Here is a 27,753-nt window from a genome sequence, read left to right on the forward strand (position 1 = left end):
GCTGAAGACTCATATAAGCTTCAGATACACTGCAAAACCTCTTTCATTGTGAACCTGTCCTTTATTTTAATTTCTTTACTATTTTTTTTTTTGTAGAAAAATTCGACAATGCTGGTGAAAATGTATAATGCACAATTTATTCTCAGTTTTACTGTGTCAGAATCACTGGTGAGTATTTGATAATGCTTTGGAGCCAGCAAGTGTCTCTTTTGATACTACCACTTGGAGTTGCGAAGTCAGAAAGTTTCAAATCCTACACATAGGTATTTAAAAACATAACACACTTTACATTAAACAAACAAAGCAAATGTACTGAATGTACCAATATTTATTTCTTCTGGCATTTTTGTACACAGTGGCACTGGAACTCATCCCCTTCAGTCAGGTTAAGTCTGACAAAAGTTCTGACTGTCGGAGACTTGATTGATTACAGTGAAGGCAAAGCTAAACAGACCATGTTACATCAGTGTACATGATACAATAAAACAAGTGCATCAAACTCAAATACCCATAACACTAACAGTAATGCTGTATGTAGTTTGGATCTATGTACTGGTATTTATCCAGCTCTGAATCTGTTAATCAGTGATGTTATCTGACAAAATTAGCTTATTCTAAAATTCTGTAAACACTTTAAAAAATGGTGCAGAAAATGAACACACCCAGAATCAATTGAGAGCAAAGTGGCTGACATTTAGTCGAGCGTTACAGCTAACACAAAAGAGACTTCACATGAAAATAGGCTGAGCAAGAGAAAACAAAAAACAAACCATTCTTCTTCACTACTGTTAATAGAGAGCCAAAGTCCTGACATCACCTGACATGAACACACTACAGAACATGATATTAGAATTCAAAACCTTTTGTGATTTCAACAAAGTTAAATACAGAACACTACAGCAGCTCTGATAGTACAAGTCATTGTAACTGCTGGATTCCTCCAACACTCTCTTCTAATGTCATCTTTACAACTTTTTAACTGTGATCTACACTGCTCAGCTCTGTCTGTTCTGCCATGTTTACAGCCATGTCTGAACAAGTGGCATCTCAACTTCTGTTGAGGTGCTGATGTTTAACCTGCAGAGGGAAATTGTGGGAAATTGTATTTTTTAATGGCTACTAAAAACAGAGATTAAACCTGCACCAGCCCAGTCACTTGAATGCAGCGCAGCAAGCTGTGAACACAACATCTGTCTTGGACCTTTATCACCTTATAACATTGTTAACTTGTTAGCAAACACTGGCTTATTTACACATCAAGCAGACACAGAGCAACATGAACATGATTTTGGAGTCATGTTTGAGTTCACCTGATGAATGTAAGTAATATTGACTCTCTTTTTAGCTCTATTTTGTTCTCCACCAACTCCTGAGAAAGATATCTGTCTCTTTAGCTTATAAATGCTCCACTATGTTCACCAGCTAGTCTCTAACTGTGTCTGCCTGCTATTCACTGCTGGACTGATAATGTAGAGTGGCTTTATCCGACCTTTTGCACTGAAAACATCTGCCTGCTGGAAAATAGGGTGATGAGAGCAATGAGGGCAGTGAGAAACAAAACTATGAGTTCAAAGAGGGCCTGGAGGTGAACTGTGCAGGTGGTGATAACACTTTTCACTCATTACACATTGTCATTTAATCTCTTGCTGATACAACAATAATGATTAGTGCATCTTCTAATTAAACACTGATATGAATGAGTCAATGAACTTATGATACTGAGAAAATAAAAACAATTGCTTCATGATTATATTGACACACAATGGAAGTAAAATTCAATTGAACTTTTACATATGTAGCTCATGTTGTGTAGTGCAGTCTTCATGTAAAAGTTAGTTTCTACAACATTCTTGACAGTTCTGTAGAAAGCTCAGAGAGACTGGTCTGACACAGGTCTGTCTGCGTATCTGTAGTGTGGGTATTGTTAATAATCATAATATTCAGTGTTGACTGATGAGAGGTATCTGAGATTGCAAGGGCATGAATATACTGAGTTCTGAGATTGATCTATTCTGAGAAAAAAAAGTCAGAATTCTGATTCTCATCAATCCAGAATTTTAAGAAAGTCAGAGTTAATAAAGACAGAATTTGGGGGAAAAAGACTATCCTGACATTTAAGTTTAAATTTTCTTTTGTGTCTTCTTACAATTTTGTTTTTTTCCCATCTTTGATTCTTTACAAAATTCAGACTTAAATTATGCATTTTTTGTAGTGAAATGTGGCACGAAATTTCAGTTAATTCCTTAGAGGTAGACATGTCCTCCTGCCTCACTGCTGTATTAAACTCTATTCACTGCTCTATTCAGTTTTAACACATACACAGTGTGCAATGAAGAAATGTGAAGATTTGAAATAAATCAAATTTTAAAAATCAAAAACAAAAATGACTTTGTTTATCTTAGATTTTTTCAGTCAAACCACTCAGCTGTCAGAGTGAACTCAGGACTAGATATGTTCTTTTCAGAGAAGACACAACAACATGAAATAATTTTTAGCAATGTATAATAGTATGACGTAATTATTGCAATAAACAAGTCCTATGTTTGTGTGTGTGATGAAACTGTAGGAAGCCAAGGACGAAGTACCTGAGTCAGACTTCAAACACAAACATCAAGTGTCTTTAGGTCACAGTGAAAGTCAAAATTGTTCAAGTGTTTTGTTTCTGGCTCAGCTTGGTCATGTCAGAGGTCTGACAGTGAGCACTGCAGAAAGACGACTCTGGACTCTTCGCTGGATGGTGGCCTTGATTCACAAAGACTGCATTAGATTAGCACAGCTCTCAGTCTGTTAGTAAACCAATACTAAAGAGCTCAGAGTTAGACATACTGGTTTGCTCATAGGGGCTGGCTGCAGGTATTGGATGTTATATGGCTGAATTAAAACTGGGTTCCATTCTGTGACTAAAAATGAAAAAAGTCAGTTGGAGACTAGGTGTGTATTTTTATTTTATTTTACTCATTATCTCAAGTTAAGTTTCTCATTATCTTGTGATGACAAAGTTGTTTTCTTGTAATAACGATCATATCAAGTAAACAAAGATTCTTTCTTTTGTGCTTGTGATTACTTGTGATTTTCAGATTACCGGATTGCAAACAAATATTGCAGCCACAACTGCTTTCAGCTTCCATAGGTGTCATAAGAAGACACAAGTTTTTAAAAGTATTTACATTATGGCATACTACAATTGTTTTCTTTTGTTTTTGACTCCCATTCATTAATTCAGTTTTGAAAGCTGTCACAATAATTCACAAATACTAAATTAATGACCTAATTTGCAGTTATTAATGTGTCTACATGGAACAAGTCATATAACTACTGGGAATGAAACATTTGTTTAAGCTGTAGAGGGTTGCAGAAAGTCCTGCAATGATGCTTTCTGATTCTGATTTTTACAGTCATGGTTCATTTGAACCAATACAGTTCTGTCATCTGACATTATCAGCTCAAATAAGATACTGCATCAGCCAAGACCACATTATCTGTGCAAGCTGACATGATAAAAATATCTCAAGATATTCATCCCATTATCTCAGGAAATAACTTTTGTTTTCCCAAAATAAAGAGATACTGTAATTAACCCATTATCAAAAGATATTGAGACCAGTCACTTCCTAAAGGTGTCCAGTCAGGTGTAGGTGAGAATTAAACATCATATCTTTCTTCACATGCTGGGTTTGTTTCTGCAACTGCTCATTCTGTATCAGATACATTTAAATGCCACACCCAAAAGCAACCAGACATGGTGTGCACTGGTTGCTGCTCTGCAGTGCGCCTCAAAGTGTCTACAAAGGAACCATGGGAACTTGTTGGCTCCTTAAGACACCTATTGTGAACAAGGTGTAACTGGTATCCCTTCACCTGACTCCTTATGTCTGCAAAAATTTAAAAAAAGTGCAAAGTTCAATTGCACTTATGAAGAGCAAACCTGTGATCGGGTTGTATTTCATCCAGCATTTGAAGTGATTTCCATTCATTCTGCATGATTGAAAAAGAACAATCTAGTCAGCACTCCTCATCAAAACACCTGATATCCATGATTAAAAGTAATGATGAATTCAACAGGCCAACATTTTGAGAATATACTTGTTGCCGTCTTATCCAGAGTCAGAAGAGAAATGGATTCACCTCGGTTTATCCAGTACAGAGATAGAAATGTTGAAATGTTAAAAGGAGACATTATTGTTGACATTATCATGAGAGCAATTAATGTTTGAGCCACTATGATCAAAGTCCTCTTTCCATATTGAGGTTGCCAGATTTGAACTCTGTCCTTGGATACAGAATGTATATGATAGAGCTGACAGTCCTTGTAAAACTAGGCTAAAACATGAAAAGAAACACATGTTAATATGCCAAGAATGTTCAAAACTTTTGGATGCACAGTACTCATGAGACTGTGGACTCATGAGTCTGGGATTGTTCCTTTAACAGGATAAATCAACTTTATTACAACTAGGGTCTTATATACATAGTTCTGTCTATTATCTCTATTCGTTATGACACTGTACTCACCAAAGTAATTGCCAAATTAATAATCCCTCATTGCACAGGAAAACTGTGTGCACGCACAAATGAAGCAAAGCCGCAATTCTAGTTCAGGCTATCTACTCCAGTCTAAGCATTTCATAAACTCTTGTCACCAACCAGCATCCACCTGTATGCTCTGAACTTCCGTTCCTCTATGGAGGAAGATATTATCATCACTCCCCGCTCCCTGCTGTGCTGAGTGATGAGGTCACAGCCTAGACAGTAAGCACAACAGGTCAAATTTAAAGCAGGAAGAGTGTCTGTAATCTGTGATGGATGTTTGGATAATAATTTCACCATTTGCTTTTGTTTTCTCTTTCACATAATTTGGCTAATCTGGAGGTTTGTTTACAACCTGTCTGATCATCTGATTGTTTGTGCTTCTGGACCCTTTTTAGTGAATTCTTAGCAGTTTGCTTGTTATTACGGCTTATAGGAAATGAAGGCTGAAACTACAAAATAAGACCCAAGTTGTAATAAATCACATCATCTTTTCATTTGTATGCAATACTTTTTATATATATTTTATCTTCATATTGTATATATTTTATCTTCATATCCCCAACAAAAAAAGAAGTGAATTGAACCTTCTGAATATTACAATTAACAACTTGTTTACATTCCAGAACCAACCGGTAAACAGTATACAGTATAATGCTCATATAGCTCAGACCTCTGGATAACACTGTACATCTCAGTCCCTGCTAATGTTTACATGCTAAAAATATTACAAATCACAGTTACAGTTATGTAACTGTGGTAATATTCTGAGATAAGCTGTTGATATCTCAAAGCAGAACAATGCAGACACTCTGAAGTTGGTGGAAGAGCCAATCTTGATGGTTCATATCCCAGTATTCCCCTCATCCTGCATCTAAGACCTTTAGTGTTAATGGACCTCTAACCACTGGTTTGAGCCAGTATAAATGTCTGTCAATACATTACCAGCAAACATTAAAAGCTTGGGTAAACAAAAGCAAAGCAAAAAAATAAAATTAAAATTAATAAATAAATCAAATCAATCATCAGAACTTTCACAGCATTAAAAAACATAAATGGGAAAAATACTAAATATGGCTAAATATATGGGCACTTTTGGGCTTCTGTATTCACAATCTTTCTTCAAAATTATTTTTGTTTCAAAAATAAACAATATGAATTGAACAAACACATACCATGTGTGCTGTGATTGGTCATGATTTCCTCAAAATGATGTATTCAAATCTGATAGGCCAGAGTGAAATCAGTGAAAATGAAATATTTGTGGATACATTTGTCAACAAACAGAATCAAGTGATTTGGCGTGTCAGCAAAGTTGCAAAAACATATCTGTGAACCATTTATTTTGTTTGTAAGTTACAAATCAGATTTGTGTATCTTTATTTCCATACACTATGAAACTGAATCTGTTCAATTTTTACCTTAAAATTCTTTTTATTTACCCATTAGTGCTGATGTAAACAAGGCATTTATATGGGATTTTAAGGGAATCATTAATTTAACAATTTCAAGGATTATAATATATTGTGGTATTTTTATCTGCACGGTTTAAGGGGTTTTTGAATGGGTAAAAGCCCTTAAAATTGACTTTACAGGGATGACTTTCATGATATTTTGTCTATTTTAAACCATAGAAATCATCCAATAAACCCTTCATATACAGTATGATAATCCATTCATTGCTCTGAACCCCTGAGTTTGCACCTTAAATGAAAAGTAATGGTCCCTTTAGGCTATAAATTAATGGATGTCCTTCATGTTATTTTGGTCAAATTTAAGTTTTTTCCTCTAAACTGACATTAGTTTAATACATTACAGTTAATTCATTTATGTATCCATTAATTAACCACAATTTGGTGGGAACCTCCTTCATTTACACCGTAATTGAATTTTTTTTTTGCTTTTTTTGTTTGTTTGTTTTTTTTGTATTTTTTACCCAATAAAAACGTCTTAATCCATGCAGAAATCCACAAAATATAATTCATATAATACAGTTCATTAATAAACTGAATAAGAGCTCCTTAAAATGTCATTGATTTACTGCTGAAAATATTTCATACCCCTAACGTAAAGCAAAATCCCAGCCTTAATAACACTGTAAACCAATAACTAATGGATTTGTCAAATATTTTCTGATCAGTTTATAAAGTAAACATACAGATGAAGGGATCTCTGGTGACCTTAGCAAACACCTTATCTCAGCTTGAGGTATTTGGTTTGTTTTCAGGGGTTAGTTAAGCATTAAGTAAGGGTTCTTTAAGGTATTACTGTACCATGGTGATGTGTTCAGGTTTATATTATTTATGTTGAACAAAAATAACTGTACGTTAGGGACATTACTGCTCACATGTATTCACTTATTCACCATTTAGCTTATTCACTAACTGGATATCAGCTTTTCATTCAGAGCTCAGTAAATCACTCAACTTGATTGTAGGCACACACGTTTCCATTAAATATAAAATACTGCAAAAAGCAGAGCTACTAATTCATATCCCTCTTTGTGCATTGTTTGGAGCTGTGTCATCACCTCCATACTCGTGAGTTCTATAGCTTGCGTTCTCCAGAGAGGATGTTCTGGTAGATACTGTCTGTTAGAGGAATGTAGCTCTTCTGTGGGTGGTCCAACACATACAGAGGATCAGAGATTGTTGAGGGGTTGAAGCCGCTCTGTACCAGCTGGAACTTCTGCTGCTTGAAGGTGCTCGTCATTTCCATGACCTCCTGAGGGGACAAAAACCACAACAGTCAGCGTAATTTCAGGGTATCAGCAGATTTCAGACTGAACTGAACATTCGAGAGTTATTTTAGTTGGTAAATGGTAAATGGACGGTACTTGTGTAGCGCCTTTCTGGTCTTCCAACCACTCAAAGCGCTTTTACACTGCAAACCACATTCACCCATATTAAAACATGCTTTCATAGAAGTTAAAATTGTTGACAAAACTGAGTTTGTCTGAGGTGCTCTCTGGATAGGCATACATGCAGACATAAAAATACAAGAAAAAACTCCAGTGCACTCTCTTTTAAAACAATTAAAATGCCTTTATTGTCAGGGCATAGTCATATTAGACTTTTAAACAAACTCATATATATATATATATATATATATATATATATATACACACACACTCCTATATATATGCCGTACTGTGCAAAAGTTTTAGGCACCCTAGATGTTTAGATTCTTATCCATTATGCAATACCATCAGCGAGGTGTTTGATTGGTCCCAAATTTATTACATGACAATGACCCCAAGCATACAGCTAGAGTCATAACTATTTTCAGCAACAAGAAGAATGATGAGTCCTGCAACAGATGGTATGGTATGGCCCCCACAGAGCCCTGATCTCAACATCATTGAGTCAATCTGGGATTACATGAAGAAGCACCTGAGATGGCCTAAATAATAAATCCACAGAAGAACATTCTTTCTCCAGGATGGTTACAACAACTGGACTGTATGGACTGTATATCTATATCTATATAGATATACAGTACTATGCAAAAGTTTGATCTATATCTATCTATCTAATATATATATATATATATATATATATATACACACACACACACACACACACACACACACACACACACACACACACACACACACAGACACAGACACAGACACACACACACACACACACACACACACACACAGAGTACTGTGCAAAAGTTTTAGGCACTAAAAGTAAAGTGAGAATGCTCACATGCTTTCTATAAATTGTTTTAATTTATCAATTAACTTCTTACAAAGTTGAGTAAACAGCAGAAACTTAAAGTAAATCAATATTTGCTGTGAGCAGCTTTGCCTTTAAAACAGCAGCAGTTCTCCTTGGTTCACTTTAACACAGTTTTTCATGGTAACTTGCAGGTAGGTTGTTGTAACCATCCTGGAGAAAGAATGTTCTTCTGTGGATTTATTATTTAGGCCATCTCAGGTTGTTGAGATCAGGGCTCTGTGGGGGCCATACCATACCATCTGTTGCAGGACTCACCATTCTTCTTGTTGCTGAAAATAGTTCTTTATGACTCTAGCTGTATGTTTGGGGTCATTGTCATGTCATGAATAAAGTTGGGACCGATCAGACACCTCGCTGATGGTATTGCATAATGGATAAGAATCTAAACATCTAGGGTGCCTAAAACTTTTGAACAGTACTGTATATATAGATATAGATATATATTAGTATATCCATAAATGTGCAGTTCCCCCTTGTAGTAAGGTAAAGGACTAGCAGTTAAAGGACACTAGATGGTGTAGCACACATACTGACACAGCGTATGAAATGCTGCTGCAGGTGCACAGTATGAAGTAACTCATGCTGTCCTCCTTGGAATGTGCTTGTATACATGCACCTCATCTCTTTCTGTTCACACTTAAGACCAGTAGTTAACAATATAAATGCACCATCAAAAGCTTTCAGTTCATCCAAACATGTACACAAATATATACAATTTATCCTCTCTAAGTTCAATTTACAAATACACACACTTTAGTTTAGAATGAATAGAGAAGAGGACATTACTCTTATTACTGCATTACTACTGTACATTACACTTTGCACCCTGCCAGACTCTTTTATATGACATTATACTGCCAGAGATCACACCTACAGTCAGCACGCACTCTCTGGGAATGATTTGTTTTAAAGGAACTATTCACCCAAAACTAGTTTTAAAAGCCACTCATTCACACACACTCACACACCAATGGTGGCGGAGCTGCTATGAAAGGCAACGGCCTGCTCATTGGGGGCAATTTGGGGATCAGACATCATCCTTATGATTAGATAGAAGACTTCCTCTCCCATCTGAGCCAAAGCCAGCCCAAAGTCTAGTTGGATGATAACATACAATAAAGAACAGCTCCATATCAGCCTTCTGTAAAATAACAGGTGTCTTGGAACATCCTCTTTAGTTTAGTCATGTGAAGAGTGAAAGTTATGTGTAATTATGACATGTTATCACTTTTACACAGTTACACAACTGCTACCGTACCCAGTGCCCTGTGAAAACAGGGCACTGGGTACAGTAGTGATAAGATAATGACAACAGTCAAGTTTTGGATTGAACTAATCCTTTGAACTAGCTCTGTACACACAAGGTTACAGTTGTGTAATCATATATTCAAGCACCTGGAATCAGCGTCACAGTGCTTCTGTTCTAAGACTATCCATCAGAACTAAATCAAGCTGCAGATACAGCATGTCTTTGCTTCTTACCTGAAGCCTTATGAAGAGGGGTCGAGCATACGCTGGTAGATCCCTCACCACATGCTCAAACAGTTTGTTCCCATCAAACGTCAGGCCTTGTCTTACAATCACGGCAGCCATTCCTGCTCTGCCTTCATGTCCTGTGAACAACATGGTTTAATTTTACTTCATGTCATCACTATCCAGCACCAGGATATTCACTGGGATGTTCATTGTCAAGAATGCTACTAGAAACAGCATGGGATCCCAGCTAGGGCTCACCTTTTAGTGGAAAACTATTGCAATAATAAAGTTAAAATACAGTATGTGGCACATTACCAGAAGGTGAATTTTCTGAAAACATATATGTTTTGTAATTTTGTTGCTCATCAAGGTGACACACTATACAAACATACCTGGTATTTCCACTCCATACACATTGACCTCTTGGATAAAATCCACCAGCCCAAGAGTTTCTGCCACCTCTGTTGTTGCTACATTTTCACCCTTCCACCTGAAATCAGGGAATATTTCAATTAAAGTGATTAACATTGTAATTATAGTCAGCTTTACATAAATATATATCTTCACAACATAGCCTGTTACAGACCAATTTCTAACCCGCTAGAATCTCACTCGGTAATACAGAGCCTGTATTAATACCTGCTTTTATCCCATTTTCACAAGTGTCTACTCATTATTCATCAGGTCTGCCTGTTTTTTTTCTTTGTCTTGTTTTAAGTTCTACTATGTCTTCATCAGAGTCAAAACGTTAGTCACTATTAAAGACTACAAGTGAATCAATGTGCTCCAGTTTTTTCTATCTGAACTTTGCCTCCTCTAGTCTGACAGGCACAAAGAAGTGCTTTTTGCACCAATACTGAACTCATGATTGATTTATAAGATAAACTGCACTGGCTTTTGTCCTCTGCATCACATCCAGTTGACGTTGCATCGTTTCCTGTGAATCCTTTGTGCACAGGCACTTAATCTGAACACATCATCACTAATAGTGAAAACTACTATATAGAGAATTAATAACATAATGTAACCCCCCCCCCCCCCCCCCCCCCCCCCCCCCCCTTTCCAACGTCAGTATTGGGAGGCTGCATCCAACAACTTCTAAAACTGACACCCAGACCCACAGTACACAATGATTGTAAGTAAGCATGCATTCATTTGTTCTTTACACAACTACTTCTGTCACTGTCCATGTGTATAGCAGAGCCTAACGATATGATATGAATGCTTTTGAGGAGGAAAGACTATCTGATGACACTCTGTATGAACTAGTTCATTTCAAGCATATCTACCTTATGACTGACCTCAATTTCATGGCAATTTAATAGTGACAGTGTGAGAGATTAGATGCATAGACCACTTTTTATTCCTTTTGAATACTGTTTTTATTTTGAAAATAAAAAGTCATGAAACTACGAACTCTTTCAAAATATTAAACAGAAAATGACAATTTAGAAGTAGGCGTGTAATTATTCAGAAATCTGTAGAAAGTCCTGCCTCCTCTAAAGAGGTACTCCAGTGACTTATTATTGCAAATCCATACATTTGGGAAAAAGATGGATAAAAAAGAATGGTCAAAATCGAAGCAGCAGAAACTGCATGTCCACGGTATGGGTCAAGCTCCAAAAACACTGAATCCTACATTTCCCATAATGCAGCTTAATGTCTTCTCTTTGCTGTACCCTCTCCCTGCCTGGTTAATGCCAACGTTTCAAACTCCACTCCTCCAGTTTGTAACACAGGCTTTCTGGTATAAATCTGAACATCAACATGAGGATGGAGACTTTAAAGGTCCTGGTCTATGGTTTGCACCTGCAGTAAAAACAAACATCTTATCCAACTGTACCTGAAGGTGTCTCCTACTCTGTCTCTGAAAGAGATGAAGCCCTCCTGGTCTTCAGCCATGAGGTCACCTGTGTTAAAGTAGGCGTCTCCCTTCGCAAATACGTTCCTCATCAGCTTGTTCTCAGTCAGCTGCTTGCTTCCAGCATAGCCAAAGAAAGGGCTGAGGGCACTCACCCTAGACAGTAAAAGTCCCGTCTCACCTGAGAACACAGATATGACTGATAGTATCAAATCAATATGAATGTGAAAGAAAACTCATTCATGGAAATTTTTAGTAGAGTTCTTACCCTTTTCCACTCGCTGACAGAATCCATATTTGTCTTTCACTGGTTCATCTTTCATCATGTCATACTTCACCAGATCATACTTGAACAGGAGCTGCACAAAAAGTTAGAGGAAAATATTTTTACAGTGTGCGGTGGCATAGCAATATAAAACTAAATGAACGGAACTATCACCCACAAAGGTGGAACAAATAACATTAGTGATGGCTCAGTTCCATTTAGATATGCCAGGACACCATGCCAGTGAGTCAGTATGCACAGCGCCAGAGCCCTGGAGCTGGAACACTGACTGAATGCAGCCTTTATTAAACAGTTTCCTGCTGTGGCATGTCAAAATGTCTGCTGAGAAAAAATGTTACAGCAATTGTTATATTTATCAAACAAACAAACAAAAAAAGCATACGGTGGTCATGGCAGGCCCAAAATTATACTACTTCCTTTTAAAAAAACAAAACTCAGGGTCCAGGTACTAGCTTTTTCCTCAGCTTTACAGAATAGGTCCACAATTTTTCAGGTCAGTCTTGTTTTGTTCAAAAATGCATTTAAAAGTTGATGTGAAGCTAATATGAAGCTTCAGCAGTCTGAGTTAGTCATATCAAGTGGATATCTGACACATTTACAGCTGTGATGGAAGTATAGTAACAAAAAGAGGAACTTTGGCACCAAAAAAAGACTGTAACATTGAAAGATATCAACTTGATTTGACTCATTTGGATGCTGAAGCTTCATATTAGCTTCAGATAAACTTTTAAATACAGTTTTGAACAGAGGGAGGACTGTGGATTTTGTCCCCCATCACTCCCATTGTAAGTGCATTATGAAGGGATCTTCTAATGGTCAGTATGAACAGGAGGAATGATTACAGCAAGAGGAATATGTTTCACCGTTTGTTTGGGCTCCTGACTGTTTTGGGACAGACTTGAAAAACAGTGAACCCGTCCTTCAAGCTGCATATCATGGTCTTCATCGGCGTTCGGTCAGTTGTCATGAAGAATAATATGTGAGATTCAGTTGAAAGCTCCAGAAAAAGCTATGAAGTGGACCTTGAGTTAACCTCAATATTACTTTGAGTGATATCATACTCAAAGTTTATTACTTCTATTAGAACTAAAACATATTCAATTTAAGTGTATGCAAATTAAACAAGCAATACAACACTGAAATTACACGACTCATTTAGAACTGCATTCATTTTTTTGGCTACTTGGGGTCAGCTGAAGCTGATCATTTTACAGTAAGTAGAAATATATACTACTTTTTTAATGTATTTGTTTCTTAAGAGTAATGGCAAATTATGTATCAACAAGAAGAAAAACTTCTATTACACACAAATGAAAGAAAGTATTTTAAGATTTTCCTCAGTTTAAACATGAACACTCCTGAACACTTGGATAACTTCATATTTTAGAACTGTCAATCCTGTTACCTGAATTGGGATATGTTCTGAAATGATTGTGTTTCCTAACTTCACTTTTGTAACTGTGTTCTATAACGGTTTGTGGGTCAGCAAGATAGGTCTAAGAATAGCTGAGGTCAGGGCTTAAAGCTAAATTGATGTAGCCACTCTTTTGTAACTCCTGTGATTAACGGCAGCCCCACAGACTAGAATTAGTCTGGCTAATACCTACCACAGCCACAGGAAAGCCACCACACTGTTCATCCTTCCTAACTGTCTAAACAGACTTACAGTTTAATCTTTAGCTCTGATTATACAGCCAACATTCTTTACTCAACCTCTCTCCAAGATTCAGCAACATAATGATGTTACCCTGACACATAATTTTAATATGATGTATTTTTGTCAACAATTATATTATATTATATTACATTATATTACATTATATTATATTATATCATATCATATTATACTGTTGGACTGTAATATTTTATTGTCTTGTAGTATATCACGTGTAAGATGTTTATTTTGAAAATATAATAAACTATTGTATTACAATTCATAGTAACTATAATACAGTATATTGTGTTGTATTACATTATACCGTATTCAATTATATTCTAAGATGTTTGTATTGTGTTGCTAAAATATTCAGAATATAAAAAATATTTCTGAAAATATAAAGTATGCTAATATAAAATAACAGACACACCTGACATTGACATTAGTATTGTATTAAATCATATTCTATGACATTTGTATTGTATAATGGCACATCATATTGTAAGATGTTTGCTTTTTTGATAATAATAAGAATGTACTTGTTTGGAGTAAATCACACAGTTCTCACTGGGCTAAAGGCTTTACTCAGTTTTAGAGGGGGCTGGTGTGCTGTGTATCTACAGGACTGATGTATTCTGTGGTGTAATGTTAACACCATTAAAAGTCGGTTTAAAGAAAAATGGTCTGAAAATATACCCTGTTAAAATCTAAATTAAGGACACACACCAGTCAGCCAAAACATTAAAACCACTGACAGGTGAAGTGAATAACATTGATTATCTCATTGAAATGGCACCTGTCAAGGGTTGGGATATATTAGGCAGCAAGTGAACAGTCAGTTCTTGAAGTTGATGTGTTGGAAGCAAAAAAAAAAATGGACAGACGTAAGGATCTGAGCGACTTTGACAAGAGCCAAATTGTGATGGCTAGATGACTGGGTCAGAGTATCCCCAAAACGGTAGGTCTTGTGGGGTCCTCCTGGTATGCAGTGGTCAGTACCTACCAAAAGTGGAAGGGCAACCAGTGAAACTGTGACAGGGTCATGGGTGCCGAAGGATCACTGATGCATGTGGGAATCAAAGGCTAGCCCATCTGGTCTGAACCCTCAGAAGAACTACTATAGTACAAATTGTTGAAAAAGTTAATGCTGGCTATGATAGACAGATGTCGGAGCACATAGTGCATCACAGCTTACTGAGTAGCTGCAGACCGGTCAGAGTGCCCATGCTGACCACTGTCCACCGCTGAAAACGCCTACAATCAGTCTGTGAGTGTCAGAGCTGAATTACAGAGCAATGGAAGAAGGTGGCCTGGTCTGGTGAATCTTTTATTTTAAATCATGTGGACAGCCGGGTGCGTGTGCATCATTTACTTGGAGAAGAGATGGCACCAGGATGCACTATGGGAAGAAAGCAAGTCGGCAGAGGCAGTGTGATGCTCTGTGCAGCGTTCAGCTAAGAAAGCTTTGGTCCTGGCATTCATGTGGATGTTACTTTGAAATGTACCACCTATACCTTAACATTGTTGCAGACCAAGTACACCCCTTCATGGAAACAGTATTCCCTGATGGCAGTGGCCTCTTTCAGCAGGATAATACACCCTGCCACACTGCAAAAATTGTTCAGGAATGGTTCGAGGAACATGACAAAGAGTTCAAGCTGTTGCCTTGGCCTAAAAATTCCCCGGATCTCAATCTGATCGAGCATCTGTGGAGCCTGATCCATGGAGGCCCCACCTTGCAACTTACAGGACTTAAATGATCTGCTGCTAACATCTTGGTGCCAGATACCAGGACACCTTGAGAGGTCTTTTGGAGTCCATGCATCTACAGGTCAGAGCTGTTTTGGTGGCACGAGGGTGACCTACACAATATTAGGCAGGTGGTTTTAATGTTATGGTTGATTGGTAAATATACATGTTGATCACAAATGTAGCTATGAATCACACTCATCCAAAAGCCAAAGAACTTAACTTGCACATGGTGTTCTTCCAAATACTGAGGTCAGCAGATTCAAAACGACTCACAGTATAGGTTGTGTGAGCTGTGATTTTGGTATAAGTGATAAGTTAGTTACATTATCTTCTGTACTGTACAATGATGATATACAAATGATCGAAATAGGATTTGTTGTCAAATTATCTTTGATGGTTTTAGGTTTAATCTTGTTATAGAGCTGATGTGAATTGGTATTCTTAAATTTTGGGATTTTAGTGTAGTGTCATTTGAAGATGTATGCATTGTATTATGGATTTGGTTTATACTAATTTGTGGTTTCATGCATAAGTACTTCATGATCATCACCATCTATAATAAAATATAATAAAAAACAGAAACACAACGCAGTACATTACATCGTAAGGTGTATCAAAAACTCTGACACAACAAAAACTGAAGATTTTCAACAAAGATATTTACTGTTATATTGGACTACCTTGTATCTCACAGGTGTTCATGATACTATGTCACCCCATACACACTAACTGCAGTCAGCTGATTGACCTCTTATAGACCCCTGTGATGGAGGACACTCCCTACACACATCCTGGCTAATACATGACCTGGCAGATCTCCTCTAAGCTGTTTACCCCTTCCCCCACCACTAACCATGTGCACTTTAGTAAGCAAATTCTCCTCATGCTCACCGCCTTTGCGACAGTTAAAGATGTGCCTTCAGCAGTTCTTAGGAAATTAATGTGTGTGGTATAGGTATGCAACTCCAAACTTAAGTCACAGACCTGGGTTACCATCAAATGTTTAAAGATCCCCTCCAGACATGTTTTAAGATACAATAAAATGCTCTACTATGAATAATAATCTGTATGTCACAGGTAATTTAAGTTCAGTTACCTTGTTAAACTCCTGGAATGACATCTTCTCTCTCTCCCTCATTAAAAATTCCAAAATCTCGTGTATATGTAAATATTGTTAATTTCAGTGTTTAACTGCTGGCCAAAAGATGTCTGCTTCTTCACTGAAAAGTCCATTCTCTGTGTATGTGCACTGGAGGTTTCAAGTTTCCACATCACACAACTATAAGTTGAATGCTGGACCACGATTTGATCCAAGCTATTTGTGATGTCAAAAATCATGCTCATAGGTAGATGTATTAAACTGAGATTTAAGGTGAGCACAGAGGAACTTTCCTCCTTCAGCAGATGAATGTGAGATCAAATTCTGCACATATATCATTCTGCACAGAAATGGTGTAAATGAAAGGTATAGACATTTCATTTACACCACATTCTAGGCGAATAGGAACATTACTCCAGCATCAAGAAATCAACTAGGGCTGCACTAATGATTATTTTCAATATTGATAAATCTGTTGAAAATTTTCTTGAGTAATCGATAAGTTGTTTGGTCCATAAAATGTCAGATATTTAGGTTACTGTCATAGCAGACTAAAGATACCAGAAAATATTCACATTTGAGGAGATGGAACCAGAAAATTTGGACTTTTTTTCTTTAAAAAAAACGAATCAAAAATGAATCGCTTATCAAAATAGTTGGCAACTAATCGATTAATTGACTAATTGTTGTAGCTCTAGTTCAAAACTGTATGGAATACATAAAAATATGATGACATGCCTGTCTAATATCACAAGAAAACACTAAAAAAGAGGAGCTGCTGCGTATGCATCCGCTCACTACTTCTGTTACTTGAACTAGTTCTCCCTCTACGCACATGTACAAAGTGACCTGTGCTGCAAAAAACATATATGACATGTATAACATCAGGACTGAAGTAATCAAGAATCCAAAGAACAACAGAAATGGAAAAACGAGAAAACAAGTAATTTTAACAAGACTTACATGCCGGAACTATTTCTTGGTGACGTGTATCCATCTGCTCACTACCTCTGTGTAGTGGCTCTAACTAAAAGACAGGTTGTCAGATAAGGCCAGTGAACACAGATTTTGGTTTTGGTCTCTGTAGAGGCACAGTAGTACCAAACCTGGCAACTTCACAAGACTTCCGGAAGCTGCTAACAGACACTCCTGTTGTTTATTAAAAAAAAATGTTCCAGCACTTAACTCTTCCTAAAACCACAAACTGTCATTTTTACATGAATGTTTCTGTGTATGGATTAAACAAACAAGATATTGATATTATAGATGTTAATTAGTGAGCTTTAGAAGTGCTTAATGTACTTTTTAACTTTGGACAGAGCCAGGATAGCAGTTTCCCCCTGCTTCCAGTCTTTATGCTAAGCTAGGCTAACCACATCCTGGCACCACCTCTGTACTTGATATGAAATTGAGAGTAAGTATATCTCCCAAAATGTTGAAGTGTTACTTAAAATTTAGAGATAGCACAGTCAAGACTTCAACACCCACAATGCCTTGCACTTCCAGAGCAAACAGGAAAATCAGCGTTCATTGTCACTCAGTGGAAATGTGTCCACTGCTGCTAGCAGCTACATTTGTAGTTACTACATTGTAAATTCATAAGCTGTATATTGCTCTCTAAGGAATTAAGGCAGCTGGGAGATGAACAGTGAGCTGTCAAGACCCTGAATAACTTCTGTTGGACTTATGTGAAACCACATAGAGACTGTGTCTGTCCCCTGACCGCTTAAATCAATTATTTTTAAAGTAAACAGAAGAGGAGTTATTCATAAAAATCTAATAAAAATTAACACCACCACTGCAATAGTACAACAAAATAGGAGAATTTAATGTGGACTCTTAAACATTAGATCTTTCAGTTATCTAAAGCTGTATTAATAAACACTCTAATCTCAGATTATCATATTGATTTATTTTGTCTTACTGAAACCTGGTGTCATGAAGAATATATTAGCCTCAATGAATCCACTCCCCCCAGTCATATTAATACTCACATTCCTCAAGACACTGGCCAAGGAGGTGGAATTGTAGTCATCTTCAAATCAAACCTAATAATCAACCATAGACCTAAACTTAATTATAACTCATTCGAAAGCCTTGTTCTTAGTCTTTCACAACCAGCCCGGAAAACTTTACAGCCAATTCTATTTGTTATAGTGTACCGTTCTCCTGGCCTGTACTCTGAATTTTTATCTGAATTCTCAGAGTTTTTATCAAACTTAGCCCTTAGTGCAGATAAAGTAATTATAGTGAGTGATTTTAATATTCGTGTGGACGTCAATAATGATAGTCTTAACGCTGCGTTTATTTCATTATTAGACTCAACTGGCTTCTCTGTAAACAAACCCACTCACTGTCTTAACCACACCCTCAACCTTGTTCTGACTTCTGACTAGTTTTTCCACAAAATCCTATTTTATCAGATGAAGTTTTGAATTCCTTACTGGACTACACACTATTATACAAAAATATCTTCACTGGATTTCTATCTGATAGTGCTGTAGCTAAATTTAAAGAGGCAGTTCCATCAGCATTGAATTCAGTGCCATGTCTCAACACAACAGAGGACTCTTATGATAATTTTAGTCCCTCCAAAATTGATCATTTTGTTGATAGTGCTGCAGGCTCATTGCGAATGACACTCGACTCCACCAAACTGGAAGAATCTCGCTTAGTCTGGCAAGATAGTCTTAAAACATAAAGGAAGGCCCAGGCTGACAAAGAGTCATAACTCTATTGATCCATGTATTCCTATAGCTCTCAGTAGTAACGACTTTATGAGCTTCTTTAATGATAAAATTCCAACTATTAGAGAGAAACTTCATCACCTCCTGCCCTTAACAGGCACCGATTTATCCCCAAACACAGGAACCTTAGAAACAGCTGTAAATCTTGATATATTTTTAGATTGTTTTTCCTCCAATCGACCTTCCTGAACTAACTTCAACGATTTCTTCATCTAAACCATCAACCTGTCTCTTAGACCCCATCCCAACTAGGCTGCTTAAGGAAGTCTTACCCTTAATTAGCACTTCTTTACTAGATATGATCAATAAGTCTTTATTAATGGCCTATGTACCACAGTCCTTTAAAGTAGCTGTAATTAAACCTCTTGATTCAGGCATTTTAGCCAACTATAGACCTATATCTAACCTTCCCTTTCTGTCTAAGATACTTCGGAAAGCAGTCGCCAATCAGCTGTATGACTTTCTACATAACAATAGCTTATTTGAGGATTTTCAGTCAGGATTTAGAGCGCATCACAGGACAGAGACAGCACAGGTGAAAGTTACAAATGACATCCTAATTTCTTCTGACAAAGGACTTCTATCCATACTTGTCTTGTTAGATCTTAGTGCTGCATTTGACACCATTGACCATCATATCCTATTACAGAGACTGGAACATTTAATTGGCATTAAAGTAACTGCATTAAGCTGCTTTAAAGCCTATTCATCAGATCAATTTCAGTTTATACACATTTGATGAATCCTCCATGCAAACAAAAGTTAAACACAGAGTTCCACAAAGCTCTATGCTTGGACCACTTCTATTTACTTTATATATGCTTCCTTTAGGTAATGTTATTCAGAAACACTCCATAAATTTTCATTGTTATGCAGATGATACCCAATTATATTTATCAATGAAGCCAGATGAAATCAGTTAACTAAACTCCAAACATGCCTTAAGGACATAAAGACCTGGATGACCTGCAATTTTCTGCTTCTAAACTCAGACAAAACTGGAGTGACCGTGCTTGGCCCTAAACACTTCAGAAACTCATTATCTAATGACATAGCTACTCTGGATGGCATTACCCTGGCTTCCAGCTCCACTGTAAGGAACTTGGGAGTCATCTTTGATCAGGATATGTCTTTTAACTCCCACATAAAACAAATTTCAAGGACTGCCATTTTTCACCTACGTAACATTGCAAAAATCAGGCACATTCCTTATTATCAGTCTGATCCTGCCAAGTCTCTAAAGACTGGTCCAGAATGCAGCTGCACGTGTACTGACAAAAACTACGCCAAGAGATCATATCATCATCCCATTTTAGCTTTGCTGCACTGGCTCTCTGTAAACTCTAGAATAGGATTTAAAATCCTTCTCCTCGCCTACAAAGCCCTTAATGGTCCGGCACCATAATATCTTAAAGAGCTCATAGTACCCTATTACCCCACTTGACCACTGTGCTCTCAGTATGCAGGCTTACTTGTGCTTCCTACAGTCTCTAAAAGTAGAATGGGAGGCAGAGCCTTCAGCTATCAGGCTCTTCTCCTGTGGAACCATTTTCCAGTTTTGGTCTGGGAGTAGACTTAAAACTTTCCATTTTGATAAAACTAATAGTTAGGGATGGTCCAGGCTTGCCTTGGACAAGCACCTAAATATACTGTGATAGGCCTAGACTGGCAGGGGACCTCCCATGATGCACTGATTATACACATTCATGTATAATCAATGCATGTTACTAACTTCTCTGGGCTTCTTCCCCGGAGTTTTTGTGCTTTCTGGTCTCACAGGTTCCTGTGGATCATGGTCATGGACCACCTGGTTATGGAAGTATGAGCTGCACTTGATAACTATAGACACTAGTTTTATTTATTAGTTTTATTTATTATCATAAATATTATATTATAAACCTTCCGACCACAATGTGGCTTGCAATGGCAGAGTGGCGCTGTCCGTATTTCTGCTTGTTTACTCTATGGGAAGTGAAGAGGCAGAAGCGACGTTTCATAGTTTATGACTTAGAGTAACTTTGCTGAAAACGTTATCCAAAATATGAGATATTCATGTCTTGTTATGTTTGTAGTGAATGAAACTGGCAGGACTTTTCTTTGTTCAAGCTGATATTCATCTTTTGGCCTTCACTAACTTTGTTCCTGACATTTCTTCAGTTGTTTCTCCACTGCGGAACCAAATGGTAAAAAAAAAACATGTATCCACGCATACCTGTGAATTTTTATGTTTATTTATGTGTGCCTGTGTGCACGGAACTGCCCAATTTATTCATTTTTATATTTTTAGTCAATGGGCACACTAAAAAGCAATTATTTTGTAAATGGTATCTTCGCATCTGAACTTCAAAATACACTAAGATATTAGTGGCAAAAAACTCCAGAGAAAGTGCATTTTCAGAGCAACAGGCCTTCAGCACACTGGGCCATCCAACCAATGGACTGTTAAAACACTATATGGCAACAGGTCAAGGCAGATGGCTGCCCACCTAGAGCCCAGTTCTGCTCGAGGCTTCTTCCTCTGTCGCCAAGTGCTTGCTCATAGGGGAATGTTGGGTCCCTGTAAATTAAAGAGCTGCTCTATGTGAAAAGTGCCCTGAGATAACTTCTGTTGTGAGTTGGCACTATATAAATAAAACTGACTTGACTTTGACTAATAACCTATTCTATATGACTGAAAAAAAGAAAGAAATCCCATACTCGTGTCAATGGGAATTCCCAAGTGACATCATGCATATTGAGGCCCCATCCCATGCACTGGGAATGTTTTCATGTACTGTAGGACAGGAATTACATCACTTGACTTTGTCTTCCTTGTCGCTCTTTACCAGACAATGCATGGCTCTATGAACCAGACAGAATATTTTGTTGTTCACAGCCTCCAGAGGATCACAACAGGAGCACAACTTTTTAACAAAAGTAGTTCCTTTTAATGGAATTGCTGCAATAAGTGGATTTGCTTTTGAAGGTGAGCTTTCACACAGGTCACAACTTTAGTGAACACTGGGTGAATGTGAATTTGTGTTGTAGACCAACTGCAAACTATCTTGGCAATGCTGAACTTTACATTTACATTTTATCATATTAGCTGTGTTACAGCAACTATGGTTAAAAAGAAGGAGGTAAAATACAAACAGGGGACAGGGACATTACAGTTACACAGAACCTCAAAGCCTCCTATTTTATGGTCTTTCTGGTGAAGTAAAGGCCTGTAACTGTGAGTGGCTGACCACTTTACATTAGAATCATTAGAAGTAGGTAATGCACAAACAAGGTGTATTCAAATTTAAATCAGATTTCATCTGCCTTTCTCACATCTTCTCTTACAAAAATGTGTGACCAGTGTGTGAGCGGGGACATTTTGGTATCACGCTTTGGAATTGTCAACCACTCACCCTGTAGAAGAAGTTGGAGCGACCCACAGTGCCGATCTTGCCGATGTGGTTCATGAAACACAGATTTCCCTCAGTGGAGCCGTACACCTCACACATTTTAATGTTTCCATAGTGACTCTGGAACTCCCGCCAGACATCCTGCCGAAGCCCGTTCCCAACTCCCATCCGCACCTTGTGAACCATATCCATGTCTGTCTGATGGACAGAGAGAAAAGTGATGACATCAGCAGAGAAGATCTGACAGGTGACAACTGATAATTTCTCAATCAGATGTAAATGGTTATCATTCAAAAATGTGCTCCATGTAAATACTTAATCATATTATTATTAAGTCAACACTGGAGTATACATATAGAAAAATGTCAGTTATGCAAGGAGTTTTCAAATTACAGTCCTCAGGAAATATATGTAGTGTGTGTGTGGGCGTGTGTGTGTGTGTGTGTGTGTGTGTGTGTGTGGACATGTGTCACAAACAAAGGAATACCATTAATTGGTTTAAACACATTCATAGAATGAAAGAGAGAATCAATGTAAACAAAAGTTGCTTTTGACCACACACACGCACACACACACACACCCCTGTGTGCGTCAGAGGACATTACATTGACTTACATTAATTTCCTAGAGGTTTACCCAAACCATAACCAAGTCTTCACCCTAAGATGTAATGATTTAAGATATAGGGACTTGCTTTTTGTCCCCAAAAGGGAGGCGAGTCCCCACATGTGACTGTGTAAACAGATTTATGTCCCCACAACACCAGTACACACACACACACACACACACTACTGAATATGATGTGCTTGAAATAAACAGCAAAAAAAGAAAAAATGGTCCTACAAACCATCTATTCTTCATTGACAATTCAATCTTATATGTTTCAATGCAAAAACAACCACTGTTATGCAAATGAGGCTTTGGTATGTCCATTAATTGGGTCTTGCAATTAAGGCTAAATTGATTCAATATGGAGATGAAAAAGTGGTGGGACTGAGAAGTTAGGAAGACTGCCCTTTTGACCTGGGTGAAATAGTTTTATATTTGGTTACAGCTAGGCTCTGGGGACTTCACTTGAAATTGTAGGAGAAGTGATTATTTTATTTTTTTACATATAATGACATACATGTGGTTGACTGTGAAGATGGTAAATGGACTGCATTTATATAGCGCTTTTCGAGTGTACCGACCACACAAAGCACTTTACAACACATGCCAACATTCGCCCATTCACACATACACTCATACACACTGATGGCGCAGCCATTGGGAGCAATTTGGGGTTCAGTATCATGCCCAAGATTGATTCCACATGCGGACAGGAGGAGTCGTGGATCAAACCACTGACCTTCTATTTGGTGGATGACCTGCTTGAGCCACAGCCACCCCTGAAGTTACACAAAACATCAAATAGAAGCTAAAAGTCATCCTAGTGTTCATTATTCTGACTTGTTCTGGAGTCAGGGTGGCAGGGGCATTTCTATTAGATAGAAAGAAAATCAAGAAAGCTGTGGAACAACCTCAATACTCCACAAAACCACAAATCCACCTGGCTGAGGATGCTATGGCAAAAATTGAACCACACGGCATACAGTGGTGAAGGTAAGAGACAGATGTTTGAACCAGATGAGTTTTTAACACCCTGAATAGAAAATACAAGAGCAGCTTCACCACATTCAACAAAACAAGAAACAAAATGTATATCAATGCAGCTGATATCACCTCAACACAACAACAATTGATCAATAGAGTTCGAAAACAAGCCAGTTAGACTATTGACCTGTCAATCATACTTCAAAGGCAGTTCCCAGTGCATTCGCAATCTGCAAATTAACTGTAAAATTTCCAAAAATAATGGATGCAAATAACAATTGATGACATTTCTAGGAGCTGATGGCAAGACCACCAAAACAATTATGTAATTACAAATAAAACCATTATATACACTACAGAAAAGAGCCATAAGGATTATAAATAAGGTGGATTCAATAGAGCATAGCAACAGACTGTTTACCAGGTCAAGGGTGATGAAACTGAAAGATTCAATGGAATTAAAAACTCTGTTATAGTTATGTATAGAGCCAAAAAATAGATTGTTGACTGGACATTTGCAGAGGTTGTTTGTGTTGGGATCAGCTGATGAGGTATGCACATTGAAGCAGATGTGTATTTCAGTCAAACTGTGGAATTCTCTAAGGGAATCATTTCAAATGCTGAATGTTGAACTATTGTTCACTTTAAGAAAAATGTATGGAGAGCAAGAATTTGGACCATATGAACTAAATGGGTAAGTGGGTTAGTCTTCCGTCTTTGGTAACATATGAGTGTTTTGATGTCACATTAACAGTGAAGTCTTCATTGATTGTTGGCATTGTGTGAACTCAATTTTTGGGTACACAGTTTGGATCCTATGGAGGAAAGGTAGACTCCACCAGTGACAATGACAACTACTATACACAGAAGTAATTACAGAATGCAAATTCAGTGAATGGCTGTTGCAGAACAAATGCCAAAAATAGCATCAGAAACAGGGTTTCATATAGTAAAATCTTACATGTACAAAATGTAATTTTCTGCAGCTAGTGGTCTCTCAATCAAAACAAAAAACAAAAGTTTGATGACATTGTGAAGTAGTGTGGGATCATGGGAGTTGTTGTCTTCATTGTTAAACAACCATCATTGCCATCATTGCAGTCACCTTCTCCCAGTTAATATTCCTTCAATGTTCATCATTCAGGAAGAGCCGAATTATCCGCAGAAGTCTCCTCCTCTCCAAAACAAACAGACTTGGTGATTCAAATTGTTTCTCCCACACTGTTCGGCGGACAGAGGACGTCCAGAGTGGCTGCGAGCCGAGCTGCTGCGAACATTTGCTCACTGATAACGTAAGATCCAGACATCCGATGACTAAAATCAAGACTAAAACCACCTGTGAGCAAACCATTTTTTTGTACATATTGATAGCATACAATTAGTGATAGTATTCATTCTTGTGTGCACATATTGTGAACATTTGCTTATGAGCTGTCTGTGCGCATATCTTTAATTTCCCAGACACTGCCAATCAGTAGTGAGGACAGTGCCACGGCCAGCCTTTCACCCACACAGTGAAATGACAAAACAAGTGGACAAAGAGGACTTTGAGTCCAGCCTCAATAAGAACATGCTCTGCCCTCATACTGTGTGTGCGTGCATGTCTATGTGTCCACCACAGCAGGACGCAAACACTAAAACAAAGACTGTGCTTGTCTTTCGGCCACAGTTGTGCATGATGTTACTGAAATGATTCACAAGTAGCAGTAACTGTAGAAGGACCCTACAGAGGAAAAAGTTCTGCCTACTGTAAAGGGCATTGATGTTTTATTCCTGTGCTCTACTCTAACTTGCTCGCTCTGTCTATCATTAAGTGGACATGCATGTTGATTATATGGATCTGTTTTATAGTCTGGTGTGTAGATAACAAGTTAAATGTAGATGTTGAGATATTAACAACATGCAATGGAATTGAGCAAATGAATCAGAGTAGAATAGGCAGAATAGAATGGAAGAAAATATTGAGGATATTTTAAGAATGGTTTTGGTGTATCAGTCTCAAGACTGAGTGCCTCTTTCCAGACTTTCACTTCAAATCCACATTTAACAATCACACAAAGAAATAATTCTGGAAAATCAGGGAGGCACTGATTGCAGTAGGAGGGACAAGGCCTGTTGTGGGAATGTGTGTATATAACTAAAGTGACTTTATTTGTTTCATAGCAAACTAACTCCTAGAAAGTATTCTAAAGGGCATAACAACAATCTGAATATTATTTGATGGATAATTTATACCAAGATGTTCTGGAAATATATGTAAATACGTACTTTTTCCAGTACATTCATAGGTATAATATTATTTTTTAAGTTATTAATACTAAGGATTACCTTGGGCTGGTTACAGAGGTATCTGCAGAGTTCTCCAATATACTGGAAAACAGTCACATTGTGTTTTCGACAGTCATTCCAGAATTGTGAGGCTGAGAATTTCTTCTTCAGGACGCAGGTTGCACCTGTGATGGAATACAAGACAATGTCATTCAATTCACCATTCAAGAATACAATTATCATGTTCTCCCTCTTTTCAATAATGGGTTATTATCATATCTATAGACTAGAATTTAATTTCCATATAGGATGTAAATGTCAAATATTTTGATGACAGAGGAGATGTATTCAATGTAGTTTGGTGGTACTATTGAGAACCTTGTCATTAAGCATGTACATGTTCTGTTTAAATCTCTTGTTCTTGTGAGATTTTGCATTTGATGTATTTATTGGGACCATGTACAGTGTTAAACATAAATGTTATCATTTGATGTACTGCACCAGAGTTAGCTAATTTTCATCTGCAGTCCCTTCGGCAGGTCACAATTAAAACATGTAACAGTACAAAGCCAAAAACACACAGGACACATAATACAAAATACATAGCAACACACAATAGCACATCACATACACCCACAATGTCAACTAGAAATTAATAATGCTAAGTAGCTTTTAGCAGATTTTTTAATTTGGTTTTGAACACTCAAGACACCATGCAAATTTGCAAAAAAGACAAAAGTACCAAGGCACATTTAATGTCTCAGTATGTTTCAAGCAAACTAGTTCATATGAAGTTTTGTCCAAACTCGTCTAAAGGCAAAAGTGTTTATATCCTTTACCAATGACCACACTGCTGTCGCAGAGACATAATGGACTGTGCCAAGAGGGGATAATGTCAGCCAGTAATGTCAGTCACAGAGGTGACAGAAGTAGTTGTATAAAGAGTGAAAAAGGAGCTTGAGAGATAGAGTTCAAATCCTGCCTTCTTTCCCATCTCCACACACCTGGCCAATCACTGCGTAAGGTAGGTGTGACTGTTGGATTGTCTATTTCAAAATACAAATGAAGCAGTTCTGATATAGCTGTCAAGGTCAGGTGCTGTTCAACAGCATACTCATGCCCTAAGGTGTCTGTATATTCCAACCGAAGTGGTTGAACAACATCTATATTGGTTCTGACAATTTCTGTCTGAAAACTGACAATTCAAAAATCAAGGCCACTTAACACAGCCTTTGGCCAGGTGTGTGGAGGTGAGACAGTAGGTTGTCTTCCAGGAGAGATCGCTCACCCTTTCTATGACCACTGGCTTTGAGTGTGGCCATTTGGAACAGTTTTGCCTTCCCATGTGGTCA

The 27,753-nt window shown here is 37.6% G+C and overlaps 1 protein-coding gene across 1 annotated transcript in view; it reads right to left on the reverse strand.

Annotated features, from left to right (window-relative positions):
• Positions 1-310: 310 nt before the first annotated feature.
• slc27a6 (solute carrier family 27 member 6) overlaps positions 311-27,753 on the reverse strand; it is a 42,323-nt gene continuing 14,880 nt past the window's right edge. Inside the window, exons 4-10 of the mRNA XM_044333774.1 lie at positions 26,462-26,586; positions 22,544-22,738; positions 11,879-11,969; positions 11,593-11,791; positions 10,142-10,239; positions 9,756-9,886; positions 311-7,251 (exon numbers count right to left, since the gene is read on the reverse strand). Of these exons, the coding sequence (XP_044189709.1) occupies positions 7,075-7,251; positions 9,756-9,886; positions 10,142-10,239; positions 11,593-11,791; positions 11,879-11,969; positions 22,544-22,738; positions 26,462-26,586 (1,016 nt within the window). The 3' untranslated portion in view covers positions 311-7,074. The remainder of the gene's footprint in view (positions 7,252-9,755; positions 9,887-10,141; positions 10,240-11,592; positions 11,792-11,878; positions 11,970-22,543; positions 22,739-26,461; positions 26,587-27,753) is intronic.

This window comes from Thunnus albacares, chromosome 18, assembly GCF_914725855.1.
Source record: "Thunnus albacares chromosome 18, fThuAlb1.1, whole genome shotgun sequence".
Taxonomy (NCBI): Eukaryota; Metazoa; Chordata; class Actinopteri; order Scombriformes; family Scombridae; genus Thunnus; species Thunnus albacares.